This window comes from Geotrypetes seraphini, chromosome 4 (assembly GCF_902459505.1).
Source record: "Geotrypetes seraphini chromosome 4, aGeoSer1.1, whole genome shotgun sequence".
Classification (NCBI taxonomy): Eukaryota; Metazoa; Chordata; class Amphibia; order Gymnophiona; family Dermophiidae; genus Geotrypetes; species Geotrypetes seraphini.
In genome coordinates, this window is record NC_047087.1 from 104,359,100 (window position 1) to 104,373,166 (window position 14,067).

Sequence of the window (14,067 nt, forward strand, 5' to 3'; positions counted from 1 at the left end):
ATAGCTTTAGGTTTACCCTATTTTATTTTACCTACTTATATTAGATCTTTTTAATTCGTAATATTGTAAACCGCCTAGATACATGTGATGGTCGGTATATCAAGAAAAGAACTCCATTAATTGATAAGATAGAGCCCTCCTCAAACCTCCCCCCAGAAATAAGAGAATTTCAGTTTAACCCCATTTTAAAAACTCTTTTGCACTTTCATTGCTGAATTATCCTAGTGCTGACAATTAGAATAAATCTGTTTATTATAGGTGAATCTTGATGAATTCCCCCACCACACCTGCAGACAGCAAGGCCATTAAAAGGACCAATTAGTCTGTCATGCCTACATGCCTTTATGTTTCACAGCCAGCATGAACAATTACATCTAAGAACTTTGGGGCCGATTCACTAACCTGCCCGATCGTGCCCAATCTGGGGCTGATTCGCGGCAGGCCGACTGATCCACAACGGGTCAGCATGCTAATGGGGGCGATCAGAGGAATGCCCCCCACTGACCACACGGATTGCTAGTGAGCGATCCAGATGTCTGTAGATCAGTGGTCTCAAACTCAAACCCTTTGCGGGGCCACATTTTGGATTTGTAGGTACTTGGAGGGCCGCAGAAAAAAATAGTTAATGTCTTATTAAAGAAATGACAATTTTGCATGAGGTTAAACTCTTTATAGTTTATAAAACTTTCCTTTAACAGTTTTACCTTATGCAAAATTGTCATTTCTTTAATAAGACATTAACTATTTTTTCTGCGGCCCTCCAAGTCCTCTATTTTTTCTGCAGCACTCACATTTAAAGTTTAATATCTTTTCTTTCTCAAAACTGGCACATTTCTATTACTAAATTGAAAATAAAATCATTTTCCTACCTTTGTTTGGTAATTTCATCAGTCTCTGGTTGCACTTTATTCTTCTGACTGTGCATCCAATATTTCTTCTCTTCTTTCAGCCTCCTGTATACTTCCTCTCCTCCAGACCTCATTCCCTCCCCCAACTTTTTCTTTCTTTTTCTATGTGTCTTTCTCTGATTCCTTGTCCCATTTTTTGCTTTGTTTCTGGCTCCTTGTCCCCCCCTTCTTTCTTTTTTCCTTCTGGCTCCCTGTCCCCCCCTTCTTTCTTTTTTCCTTCTGGCTCCCTGCCCCCCCCCTTCTTTCTTTCTTCCTTCCTGCCCTCCCCCATGCCACCGCCGCCGGGGAATAGGCTGCTGCTGCTGCTGGCGCCATCGGGAACAGGCCGAGATCTCCACGGGGCCGACCAACTCTCACCGCCCGACGTCAATTTTAACGTCGGAAAGGACGTTCCAGGCAGCCAGGCAGCGATTGGCTAGCCAGAACGTCCTCTCGGCATCAGAATTGAGGTTGGGCGGCGAGAGAAGCAGGAAGATCAAAGAGCATGGTGCCGCCTGTTCCCCGATGGCAGCGGTGAGAAGGGAAGGGAAGCAGTTGGGCACCCCTGCTCTAGACGAGCTGCGAGCCGCACTCTATGAAGAACAGTGGAGAGTGACCAGTTGTGCGGACCGCCCTCCCCTTGGTACGCCACTGGAGCAGCAGCGTGTCTGGCCGGCTCATTCCATTCAAAGCCGCGGGTGGCGGCTTCTTGCGAGATCCGCGCCTGCGTCTGAAGCCTCTCTGATGTTGTGATGTCAGAGAGGCTTCTGATGCAGGAGCGAATAGCGCAAGGAGCCGCCAACCCGCGGCTTTGAACGGAACGAACCGGCCAGATCCGCTGCTGCTCCAAAAGGAAGGAATTATCCAGTCCAGACCGCGGGCCGCAAATAAAACTTGGAGAGCCACATGTGGCCCGCGGGCCGCGTGTTTGAGACCGCTGCTGTAGATGGTCTGCACATGTGGGTTTTTTTGTCCATGAACTGATTAATTTTTTTTACATTTTTTACTCGCGAGCCCATGATTTTAAAGCGGGTTTAAACCATGGGCTCGTGCTGTGGGGCGGCCAACATTATTTTTCAGGGCAGAGAACTGAGTGGAGCGGGACGGCAAGCAGGAGAGTCGAGTGTGGTGGCCAGCATTATTTTTGGGGGCAGAGAAGAGAGCAGAGCGGGGCGGCAGGCAGGAGAAAATAAATAAAATAAAATCTGATGGATGGGGGAAGGTAGAAGAAACTCCTCACTACTTTGAAACTCATAACTTTTTGAATAGTAGCACGATAGGGTTATACTACCAATTTTAAGCAATCTATCCTCTGGTTTCCAATATTAATCGGGGCAGAGAGCAGGGTTTTTGCTCAAGCGACTGGTCCTCACCAGTCGCTTGTTTTTGAATCGGACAGCCCAGTCGGTGTGCCTTCTTTAGTTTAGTGAATCACGTCCTTCCTACATTTGCATGCCATTTCCCTCATTTGAATGCGTGGATCGGATCAGGTGAGGACAGGATCGACACAGAGGTTAGTGAATAGGGTCGGAGGAAAATCGGGTCGCAAAATTGGTCGGGACACGATCGGTGTCCTTCGTGAATCTAACCCATAGATCTGTCAAGAACATAAAACTGCCAATGCTGGGTCAGACCAGTGGTCCATCATGCCCAGCAGTCCACTCACATGGCGGCCCTTAGGTCAAAGACCAGTGCCCTGCGTACGTTCTGGTTCAGCAGGAACTTGTCTAACTTTGTTTTGAATCCCTGGAGGGTGTTTTCCCCTATAACAGCCTCTGGAAGAGCATTCCAGATTTCTACCACTCTTCGGGTGAAGAAAAACTTCCTTACATTTGTACAGAATCTATCCCCTTTCAACTTTAGAGAGTGCCCTCTCGTTCTCTCCACCTTGAAGAGGGTGAACAATCTCTCTTTCTCTACTAAGTCTATTCCCTTCATTATCTTGAATGTTTCGATCATGTCCCCTTCTCAGTCTCCTCTTTTCAAGGGAGAAGAGGCCCAGTTTCTCTAGCCTCTCACTGAATGGCAACTCCTCCAGTCCCTTAACCATTTTTGTCGCTCTTCTCTGGACCCTTTCGAGTAGTACTATGTCCTTTTTCATGTACGGCGACCAGTGTTGGACGCAGTATTCCAGGTTGGAGGGGGGCAAATTCAAGGTAAGTTATAATCAGGTAAACAAGATATTTCCTTGTCCAAATGGACCTAAAATCTGAATTGTATTGCACCTGAGACAATGGCAGGTGAAATGACATGCCCACCATCATAAGGAGTGGGTAGGAGAAGCAGGATTTGAACTTTGGCTTTCTTGGTTTTAAGCTTGGCATTCCAACCATTAGAATATTTTTCCTCCACTACAGACTAAAGCTGTACCAAATAGCATATTTTACTATTCAACCGAATATGAATGCAAAATACAAATAATGGACATTGAGGTTTAACATAACAATTAATAAAAAAGCAATGTGAAATCGATCAAGTTTATATTTCAGTAGGATTTAGCACAGTAGAATCCCGGATTATTCATATTTTAATTTAAAACACTATTTCGCCGAATACAAAACCTGTATTCAAGGTTGATTTAAATACGAATATTCAGTACAACCCTACTACAAGGGTAAATCAAAAAGTAAATAGAAGTAACTGGGAGCAATTGAACATATCACTTTTTCACACAATCCCCATGCAAGATGATGCATTTGTTGTCTCGTTCAACTAGCTTCTACATTTCTGCAGAGAAGTTTTTACGGCTGCTCCAGAAGCCAGGTGAGCATCACTTCTTTTACTTCATCCTGCTGTCTTTTGCTCTCTGGGCTGCAAGTAACAGTTCTTTTCAGAATACTCGGATCTTCTTCATACTATCTCAGGACCTGGATCACAACCTCCACACACTGTTGCTTATGTAGATCAGTAATCTATTTGGGAATCCATCGTGTGCAGACTTTCCTCTATCCCAAGTTCTCATGCATTATGACAAATGCAGATCCATAGCCGATATCCAAATTTGCAGCCAACTGAGGCCCAGATACACTAAAGTCAGTGATAGTCTAACGATTGTCACTAAACCAGTTTTGATTGGTTTAGCGACACTCAGATTTGCCAACCCGATGCATGGTTTTGTGCACAATCCGGCCAGACAAATAAGGTCATAAAAACAAGAGAAAAAGGAAGCCGATATGGTTCTCCAACCTAGTGGCTGAGAAAATAAAGGCAAAAGAGTTGGTGTTCATGAAATATAAAAAAACCCAAGAAGAGGAGAGCAGAAAGTACTACAGGGTGAAACTGAAAGAAGCCAAGAGAGAGATACGTTTGGCAAAGGCAAAGGCAGAAGAACAAATGTCTAAAAATGTGAAAAAGGGAGATAAAAATTTTTTCAGATATATTAGTGAAAGGAGGAAGATAAAAAATGGAATTGCTAGGCTAAAAGATGTTGGGAACCAATATGTGGAGAGTGATGAGGAGAAAGCAAATGTGCTAAACAAATTCTTCTGTTCTGTGTTCACAGAAGAAAATCCTGGAGAAGGACCGAGATTGTCTGGCAAAGTTACACGAGAAAATGGAGTAGATTCTGCGCCATTCACGGAGGAGAGTGTTTATGAGCAACTTGAAAAACTGAAGGTGGACAAAGCGATGGGACTAGACGGAATCCATCCCAGGACACTAAGGGAGCTCAGAGAGGTTCTGGCGAGTCCTATTAAAGACTTGTTCAACAAATCTCTGGAGACGGGAGTGATTCCTGGGGATTGGAGGAGAGCGAATGTGGTCCCTATTCATAAAAGTGGTCACAGGGATGAAGCAGGAAACTACAGGCCGGTGAGCCTCACTTCAGTTGTTGGAAATATAATGGAAGTGTTGCTGAAAGAAAGGATAGTGTACTTCCTTGAATCTAATGGATTACAGGATCCGAGGCAACATGGCTTTACAAAAGGTAAATCGTGCCAAACGAACCTGATTTAATTTTTTGATTGGGTGACCAGAGAGCTGGATCGAGGACATATGCTAGATGTAATTTACTTGGATTTCAGCAAAGCCTTTGATACAGTTCCTCATAGGAGGCTGCTGAACAAACTTAAAGGGCTGAAGTTAGGACCCAAAGCGTTGAACTGGGTCAGAAACTGGCTATCGGACAGACGCCAGAGAGTGGTGGTTAATTGAAGTCGCTCGAAGGAAGGAAAGGTGACTAGTGGAGTCCTTCAGGGTTCGGTGCTGGGGCCAATCCTGTTCAATATGTTTGTGAGTGACATTGCTGAAGGGTTAGAAGGAAAAGTGTGCCTTTTTGCAGATGATACCAAGATTTGTAACAGAGTAGACACCAAAGAGGGAGTGGAAAATATGAAAAAGGATCAGCAAAAGTTAGAGGAATGGTCTAATGCCTGGCAACTAAAATTCAATGCAAAGAAATGCAGAGTAATGCATTTGGGGATTAATAATAGGAAGGAACCGTATATGCTGGGAGGAGAGAAGCTGATATGCATGGACGGGGAGAGGGACCTTGGGGTTATAGTGTCCGAAGATCTAAAGGCGAAAAAACAGTGTGACAAGGCAGTGGCTGCTGCCAGAAGGATGCTGGGCTGTATAAAGAGAGGCGTAGTCAGTAGAAGGAAGAAGGTGTTGATGCCCCTGTACAGGTCATTGGTAAGGCCCCACTTGGAGTATTGTGTTCAGTTTTGGAGACCGTATCTGGTGAAAGTCGTAAGAAGACTTGAGGCGGTCCAGAGGAGGGCGACGAGAATGATAGGATGCTTGCGCCAGAAGACGTATGAGGAGAGACTGGAAGCCCTGAATATGTATACCCTAGCGGAAAGGAGAGACAGGGGAGATATGTTTTAGACGTTCAAATACTTGAAGGGTATTAACGTAGAACAAAATCTTTTCCAGAGAAAGGAAAATGGTAAAACCAGAGGACATAATTTGAGGTTGAGGGGTGGTAGATTCAGGGGCAATGTTAGGAAATTCTACTTTACGGAGAGGGTAATGGATGTCTGGAATGCGCTCCCGAGAGAGGTGGTGGAGAGTAAAACTGTGACTGAGTTCAAAGAAGCGTGGGATGAACACAGAAGATTTAGAATCAGAAAATAATATTAAATATTGAACTAGGCCAGTACTGGGCAGACTTGCACGGTCTGTGTCTGTGTATGGCCATTTGGTGGAGGATGGGCTGGGAAGGGCTTCAATGGCTGGGAGGGTGTAGATGGGTTGGAGTAAGTCTTAACAGAGATTTCGGCAGTTGGAACCCAAGAACAGTACTGGGTAAAGCTTTGGATTCTTGCCCAGAAATAGCTAAGAAGAAAAAAAAAAAAAAATTAAATTAAATTGAATCAGGTTGGGCAGACTGGATGGACCATTCGGATCTTTATCTGCCGTCATCTACTATGTTACTATGTTATATTGAAATGCCATGTGAACAAGTAGAGCGATGATGCTCAAACATGGATTCCCAGTGCCCCCCCCCAAAAAAAAAGTGATTGCTTTTAGCAATCCGAAAAAAGTGATTGGTCAAGAACAGTCGCTTACCTGTCCTACCCATAGTTCAGCCCTGAAATCAATATATTTATAAAATACCATACCTTCTTTTTTTCATGAGTACAGATGCTGTGCATGTGTTACACACGCATATCTGCCCCATTAAAAAAAATTGTGAGCCAAACCACCCCCCCTACGATGATGAGCTGCTGCAGCCCCCTGATGACAACCGCAGGTTCTCGAATCCCCCTGATGAAAGCTGCCCCCGCAACAGCAAAGCACCCAGAGAGACTGGAGGGAAGCCCACTTTCTCCTGCCTCAACAATCTGGTTATGCATCCAGGCCACCTGGACCCCCTCAACACTCCCCCAGCCCTCCCCCATGCTCCTCGACATCCTCTACCCTATATGAAGATCCCCCCTCCCACCACCCCACTACGAAGACCCCAAAAGACAGGTGTGGTGGGCTGGAGGAGTCAGCTCAGAAACCCCCAGCTCAAGCAATACCTGTACCTCGTAGAAGCTGGCAAAAGGGATGCCCACTCCCTCTTGCCAGCAGGCCCACCTCTTTGAAATGGTGGGCCTTCCCCTTCCTGGGGCATCCTGGAGTGCACCGGGAAGGTGGCCTACGGCCCTGATAGGCCCAGATACCTAAGGCCCCTCTCATATGAGGGGATTAAGGTATCCAGGCCAATCAGGGTCTTAAGACCCTCCCTGGTACATCCCAGGATGCACCAGAAAGAGGAAGGCCCATTTCGAAGAGACGAGCCTGCAGGCAAGAAGGAATGGACATCTCTCTTGCTGGCTTCTACAATGAAGTACGGGGGATGGTCTGGGGAAGGGGTTGCTTGAGCTGGGAGGGTTTCCGCTGACACCTCCCAGCCCACTAAGGCTGTCTTTTGGGGTCTTGTTGGTAGGGTGGGGGGTATCAAGGGGAGCGTTAGAGGGAATGTCAGGGGTCCAGGTGGCCCGGATACATAACTAGGTTGCTGAGACAGAAGGAATTGGGCATCCCTCCTGTCTCTCTGGGTGCGTCGCTGTCACGGGGTTTGGGGACCTGCAGTTGTTATTGGTATTGGGGGAAGGGGTGCGATGGCTGTGGTCAGGAGGGGAGCCAGCATGACTTTTTTTTTTTTAAATGGGGACAGATAGTCTATGTGGGTAACATGTATAACATTTGATTTTTGATCTTGGAAATGTATTATATGTTATTACATATTATTAGTTTATCAGGTACTTTAGCTAGATTGTAAACCTTCGAGACAGATAGGGTAGTTTTTCTCAAGAGCCTAATTTAATTTTAGTTTGATACATTGTAAACTGTTTAGGTCAGTAAAATGCAGGAGTGGTATATCAAATCTTAAATAAACATAATATCTGTGTCAGTTTAAAAAAAAAAGGTTTCCTGCCCCAAACAGCTGAATGGCAGTAGGCTGTTTTGGGGCTTCCCCTGCCTTTCAGTTGTTTGGGCTTCCCCTGCCGGTTTTGTGCATGTGTGAGAGTCATTCTCCCAGCGATTTAAAGGCAGGATCAGACGGGGATTACAACAAACCACAGCTCAAATCATTTGCATGTAAACTTGTTTGAGCATTAATCGCTCTTTGGGAATCAGCCAAAAATTGGACCGCAGCGAACCCACGCGGTCTTACTAACCCTGTTTATTGTATCTAGGCCTGAGACACCATTATCCATCGGTCTTCTCTAATCAAGGCATCTGCCCTGTTAATGTGCTCTTGTGAGCACGATGTTGATGGACGACCAGAACCTTAGTTGGTTACTTTCTGCTTTAAACCTTTTTACCTGTTTACATGTTCTTTCTGCTTTAAACCTTTTTATCCACTCATAAACCTTTTGTTGATTCATGGTGCTATGTCCATACTGAGTCAACATCTGACAGTGAATTTCTACAGGTTTCACTCACTCTGCCCAAAGAAAGTGCACTACTGCATGTTGTTCTTCAATGGTGCAATCTTGCAATGGAGCATCTATGTTTCTGACCTTGTGGCTGCCACATGACTAAAGGTCGAGTGCTGCACTCTGCATGAATGAACTATCCGACAGACAATATACGAGTACATATTTTGCATTTTGCTAGCTCTGTTCAGGTTAATGCATAATTTAACAATTGCCTTTAATTTTTGATTTGCCCTCGTATAAACTATAAACTACTTAAAGGCCATTAGAAGGGGAAGGTGTGGCTCACTGGTAGAGTTGCTGCCTCTGCACCCAGAGGTTGTAAGATCAAATCCCAGTGCTGAACCTTGTGACCCTGGGCAAATTAGTTAATCCTGTAGTGCCTACCGCTGCAAATGTCAGCTTTGAAATGCCAAAGCCACAAAAAGGCAGTATACAAGTCCCCATTTCCTAATGACCTCAGATGGCACTGTGCTGTTTTTTGGAGGTAAAGTGGAGAAATGTTTTTCTCTTATTGCCTGATTTCTGTATTGTGAGTTAGCTGCTTTCAATTTAGTTACTAATCTTCTGATCTTTATTCCCCATCTTAAGCTGTAAAATGTTGAAAAGCCCTATTTACTAAATAAAGTCTCTACAGATTCCCGCTGCATCCTGTTTTGAGTAAATCAGAACAAGCTCACTCTTTTAACAAGATCATCACAATTACTGAAGCCAATTTACTCAACTAATTGGATAAATGCCTATATTTTATTATATCAACTAGCAATAGTGCTTTATACAGAAACATAGGATACATTGACAGATAAGAACTGTAAAACATATGCAGTCTGCCTTCTCCACAAGCAATTTTAGAAATTGGTACTTCCATTTAGGTATGCCAATGCCAATCGCTGGGCATTAATTCTATAATGGCATATGTGCACCAATTCAACATGGGTGCACCTAAGTTTTGGTACATAGGGGTAAACAGGCATGCCTTTATGGCAGCAGTGATCACCGTTTACCACATATATGTACAGCGGTGCTTAATATATGAATTAAGTTAAACACCAGCCACTGCCACTGAATATTACCCCAATGTTTTCACACTAATTCTTGCCCCTGTACTACTAATGAGACACTACTAGTTCACAGGCAACAGGCAACAGAACCGGACAAATGAGCACATACTTTTCTCCCCTTAATAAAGTGCAGAGTGTCTTGATAAACTTCTATTTTAAAGGCTGTTTACCTGCAGTGTTACATTCAAACAAATGTTGGTGTCAAGTCTTCTTTGAAATTAACAATAGGGGAAGAGTTAGCATAAAACTTTGTCCAGCGGACAGAGTGTCCACAGGTCTCAGATTCTGTTTCAGACGTACAACTATCACTAGACTCATAAGCATTTTGAAAACATATTTCACAGTAGGGTCTGCGGCAACAACATACTATCTCCTCTGAGCTGCTGGAGTCTGAGTCCATGCAACTACTTGGGATACGTCTCTCGGGCCCTTCCAGACATTCTCTGGAACTTATTTTGTATTTTGCCTGAGTCTCATGATTAACATAAAGTGGCTCAGCTGCGATATTCAGTGACTGATCATTACTATAATATTTTGTTGAAGCTCTCCCTATTTCTCCATCTCCTGGATCTCCAGGTGACTTTTTCTTATACATCTGCAAACTGATGTCTTTATTGAAGACTGAAGATGATGACTGGTAATGGAAGTTGATATCATTGGCTTTCATATATGGTGTTTGCCTTAGTTTCTCATGAGTCTGAGTCTTTAGTCCATTATATGTCCTGTTGGCTGTCTTGTTCATGATGCACAAAATGTGATGAGGCAAAGTCCCGGGAAAGTGAGAGGAAAGAGAAATGGCTCTTGAGGAATAAGCAAGACCACTTGTCCTAATTAAACAAGGGGAAAGGTTAATATGGGTAGCTTTGAAATCTTCTGGAGACCTCAACTTGTCTTCAGACTGGACACTGTGGCTGACTTTTCTTGGCTTCCCTGATGATCTGCAACTTGAAGCAACAGTGGTGTTTATGCTTAGTTCTTGCAAAATTTCCTGCAGCTTTTCACTACTCACATAATTCAGCTTTGCTAATGGCTGCCTGTCTTCTCCTGAGCTCTCGAGTAGGCTCGGCTCCACAGAAGAATCAGCCACACCACTTGCTACAGTTTGAATTTCGGTTTTTGGTATATTGTCCAAATAGCCAACATGCAGGTTGTTTGTTGAAATCCATTGATCTTGACTGTCTTTAAATGCTGAGCTTCCATTCATGTCTAGAAGATTATAAAGCTGTACTTTATTACTTGAGCTACCTGCACGAGTGTGCAGGTTGTTATTATGTTCTTTTATTTTTTGTTCTTTTCCAATGATATTTTGCCTAATCTTCCTGTCAATACTGGATTGTGTATTCTGATTGCTAGGATTTTGCATTTGGTTTTCCTCCAGATCTACAAAAGATTGCCCTGTCTGTGTCAATTCAGTTGTGATGACCTTGTCCACAGCCTTGGGAGAACCGTTGATGCTGTAAGTCACAGATGAGCCAGTCTTGGAAACAGAAATAAGCCCACTAGGATCATAGTTGCATTCAGAAGACATCAGTCTGATCAGTTTATCCTTGGCATTATTCACCTGCTCTTGTAGACTTTCTATCACAGCATCTTTCTGTAATAGAATAAAAACAAACAATAAAAGTTATCTCCCAACCATTTAAAACAAGATATTAGATCAAGAATTCTCAACCCAATACTCAGGATACACCCAACCAATCAAGTATTCAGGATAACCATAATGAATATGCATGGAGTTGTGGTTAGGGCGGAATGGGGCATAACTGGGTGGGGTTGGGTTAAAGCCATGTGTCTGGATTTTAGCGTTACAAAATCTGGTAACCCTACCTTTTCTTAATTTTTACCCTCTTCTTTAGTGCTTTTATATCTCTTGCCTTTCACTAGTGCATTTCTCTATCGTTCATCTCCAACTGGTGCTTTTATTTTTCTCTTCTTCTCCAAATATAGTCTTTCCCCCTTTCTATTCATGGGTGATAGAAGAGCAGCCAGCACTTTTTCCCTACTGTTACGTAACCTCCTGATCTGATGTCTGAATGTGCTGATCCTATACCTCTAGCAGGTGAGATTAGAGAATGACATGGTGACAAAATCCGTCACCGTTCCTGTAGATAACTGAGGGAAACCATCTCCATATAATTCTTTAAAGCGAGAGAGAAGAATCAGAGTATGAATGGGCTCAGCCACTGACCCTCAAGCCTTGCATTGAAGAAAGCTGGTGTAGAAAGACTGAGGCTGAGATAGGCACTAAAGAATGACAAATTCTACTGTCTACTATTCAAAGCCATAAATAGAGACAGCACAGCCTACTGGAACAACAGACTAAATCAATCCACCTCAACCAGACACAGGAGAACCCATGCACCATTCACGCACCCTCCAATCAAATACGTGAAACGAAAAAAGCTGTACGAAAACCTCCTAGCCACTTGAGCAGCAAAGCTGGACCACCAACTCTCCAATTTACTGACTTCGACTTCAGACTACAAAACCTTCAAAACAGAAACAAAAACCCTACTATTCAAAAAATACATAAAACCAAACTAACACACCTAGATCTACTTCAAACATCACCTGCAATATGCTCCATTCCTTAGCAAATTAGAAAATATCCAGACCACTTCTTATGTACTTCTAAATGTCCTGACAATTCAACTGTAATCCGCCTAGAACTGCAAGGTAACAGCGGAATAGAAATCACTAATGTAATGTAATTGTTTCCCAAAGTTATCCGCGGGGATGAAATAGAGAACAGCCTCACCACAGTTGAAGTGGACTTAGACCAGATATACTATCAGATCGACAAACTTAAAAGTGACAAATCCCCTGGACCGGATGGAATTCACCCGAGAGTCTTAAAGGAATTGAAGGTTGAAATCGGAGAGTTATTGCACAAACTTGCAAACCTGACAATCAGAACTGGACAGATACCGGACGACTGGAGGATAGCGAACGTCACGCCAATTTTCAAAAAAGGATCGAGAGGGGAACCGGGCAACTATAGGCCTGTGAGTCTTACGTCGGTCCCCGGCAAGATGGTTGAAGCACTGATCAAGGATAGCATAGTCCGGCACTTGGACGCACACGACTTGATGAAACCCAGTCAACATGGATTCAGGAAAGGAAAATCATGTTTGACGAATTTACTCCAATTTTTTGAGACCGTAAACGAGCAAATTGATAGTGGGAAGCCTGTGGACATAATATACTTGGACTTCCAGAAAGCGTTCGACAAAGTTCCACACGAAAGACTTCTCAGGAAACTACAAAGCCATGGCATAGAGGGAGATATACAAAGATGGATAGGCAAATGGCTGGAAAACCGAAAGCAGAGAGTGGGCATAAATGGGAAGTTCTCCGACTGGGAGAAAGTGACTAGTGGTGTACCCCAGGGCTCGGTACTTGGGCCGATCCTTTTTAATATTTATATCAATGACCTGGAGGAAGGAACATCCAGTGAGATCATCAAGTTTGCAGACGATACAAAACTATGCCGGGCAATCAGATCGCAGGAGGATAGAGAGAAACTCCAGAGCGACTTGTGTCGGTTAGAAACATGGGCGGAGAAATGGCAGATGAAGTTCAATGTGGAGAAATGCAAGGTAATGCATTTAGGCAATAAAAATAAGGAATACGAGTATACAATGTCAGGTGCAACTCTGGGGAAGAGTGAACAAGAAAGGGACCTGGGTGTACTGATAGATAGGACCCTGAAGCCGTCGGCACAATGCGCGGCAGCGGCAAAGAAGGCAAATAGAATGTTGGGCATGATAAAGAAAGGAATCTCGAGTAGATCGGAGAAAGTTATAATGCCGCTTTATAGGGCAATGGTCAGACCACACTTGGAATACTGCGTCCAACATTGGTCTCCCTACCTAAAGAAGGATATAAAACTGCTGGAGAGGGTGCAGAGACGAGCAACAAAACTGGTGAAGGGTATGGAGAGACTGGAATATGAGGATAGACTTATAACACTAGGATTGTTCTCCCTTGAGAAAAGGAGAATGCGTGGGGATATGATCGAGACCTTCAAAATACTGAAAGGAATCGACAAAATAGAGCAGAGAAGATTATTTACACTGTCCAATTTGACACGGACTAGAGGACATGTAATGAAGCTAAGGGGGGACAGGTTCAGGACTAATGTCAGGAAGTTCTGCTTCACTCAGAGAGTGGTTGACACCTGGAATGCCCTCCCAGAGGAGATTATTGCGGAATCGACCGTCCTAGGCTTCAAGAGCAAACTAGATGCATATCTCCTTAAGAGAGGCATATAAAGATATGGTGGACTATAAATTACACCAGGTGTACACCTGGCGGGGCCTCCGCGTGTGCGGATCGCCGGACTTGATGGACCAAAGGTCTGATCCGGAGATGGCAGTTCTTATGTTCTTATGAGAACGGTGATGAATTTTGTCACCATATCATTCTCTACGTGAGATGTAGGGAAGGGGAAAGATTGCTCTGTGGCTGTAGCTAGGAGGTGGGGGGTGGCAGGGGGGAGAGGTAGGGAAGTATGCTGCTGCAGGAGGTAGGGCTATATCGAGGTCCAGAGCATTAATGCTAATTTGTCTACCCTTGCTCTACATCCCTCCAAACCCCATCTATGCTTTAACAGCTGAAATGAGTTGAGAGAGGGGATTACCGTATATACTCTAATATAAACTGGGATTCTTGGGCCAAAAAATTGGGCCAAAAATAGAGGTCCCGGTTTATATTTGGGCCAGCATCCAGCGTGCCCCCCCCCCC

At 44.0% G+C, this 14,067-nt stretch overlaps 1 protein-coding gene across 7 annotated transcripts in view; it reads right to left on the reverse strand.

Annotated features, from left to right (window-relative positions):
- Positions 1-8,994: 8,994 nt before the first annotated feature.
- The window catches only part of GPR156 (G protein-coupled receptor 156), a 121,228-nt gene continuing 116,155 nt past the window's right edge, over positions 8,995-14,067 (reverse strand). For all 7 annotated transcript variants that reach the window (XM_033940187.1, XM_033940185.1, XM_033940183.1 and 4 more), the window contains one exon: positions 8,995-10,915. In XM_033940187.1, the coding sequence (XP_033796078.1) occupies positions 9,506-10,915 (1,410 nt within the window). In that variant the 3' untranslated portion in view covers positions 8,995-9,505. The remainder of the gene's footprint in view (positions 10,916-14,067) is intronic.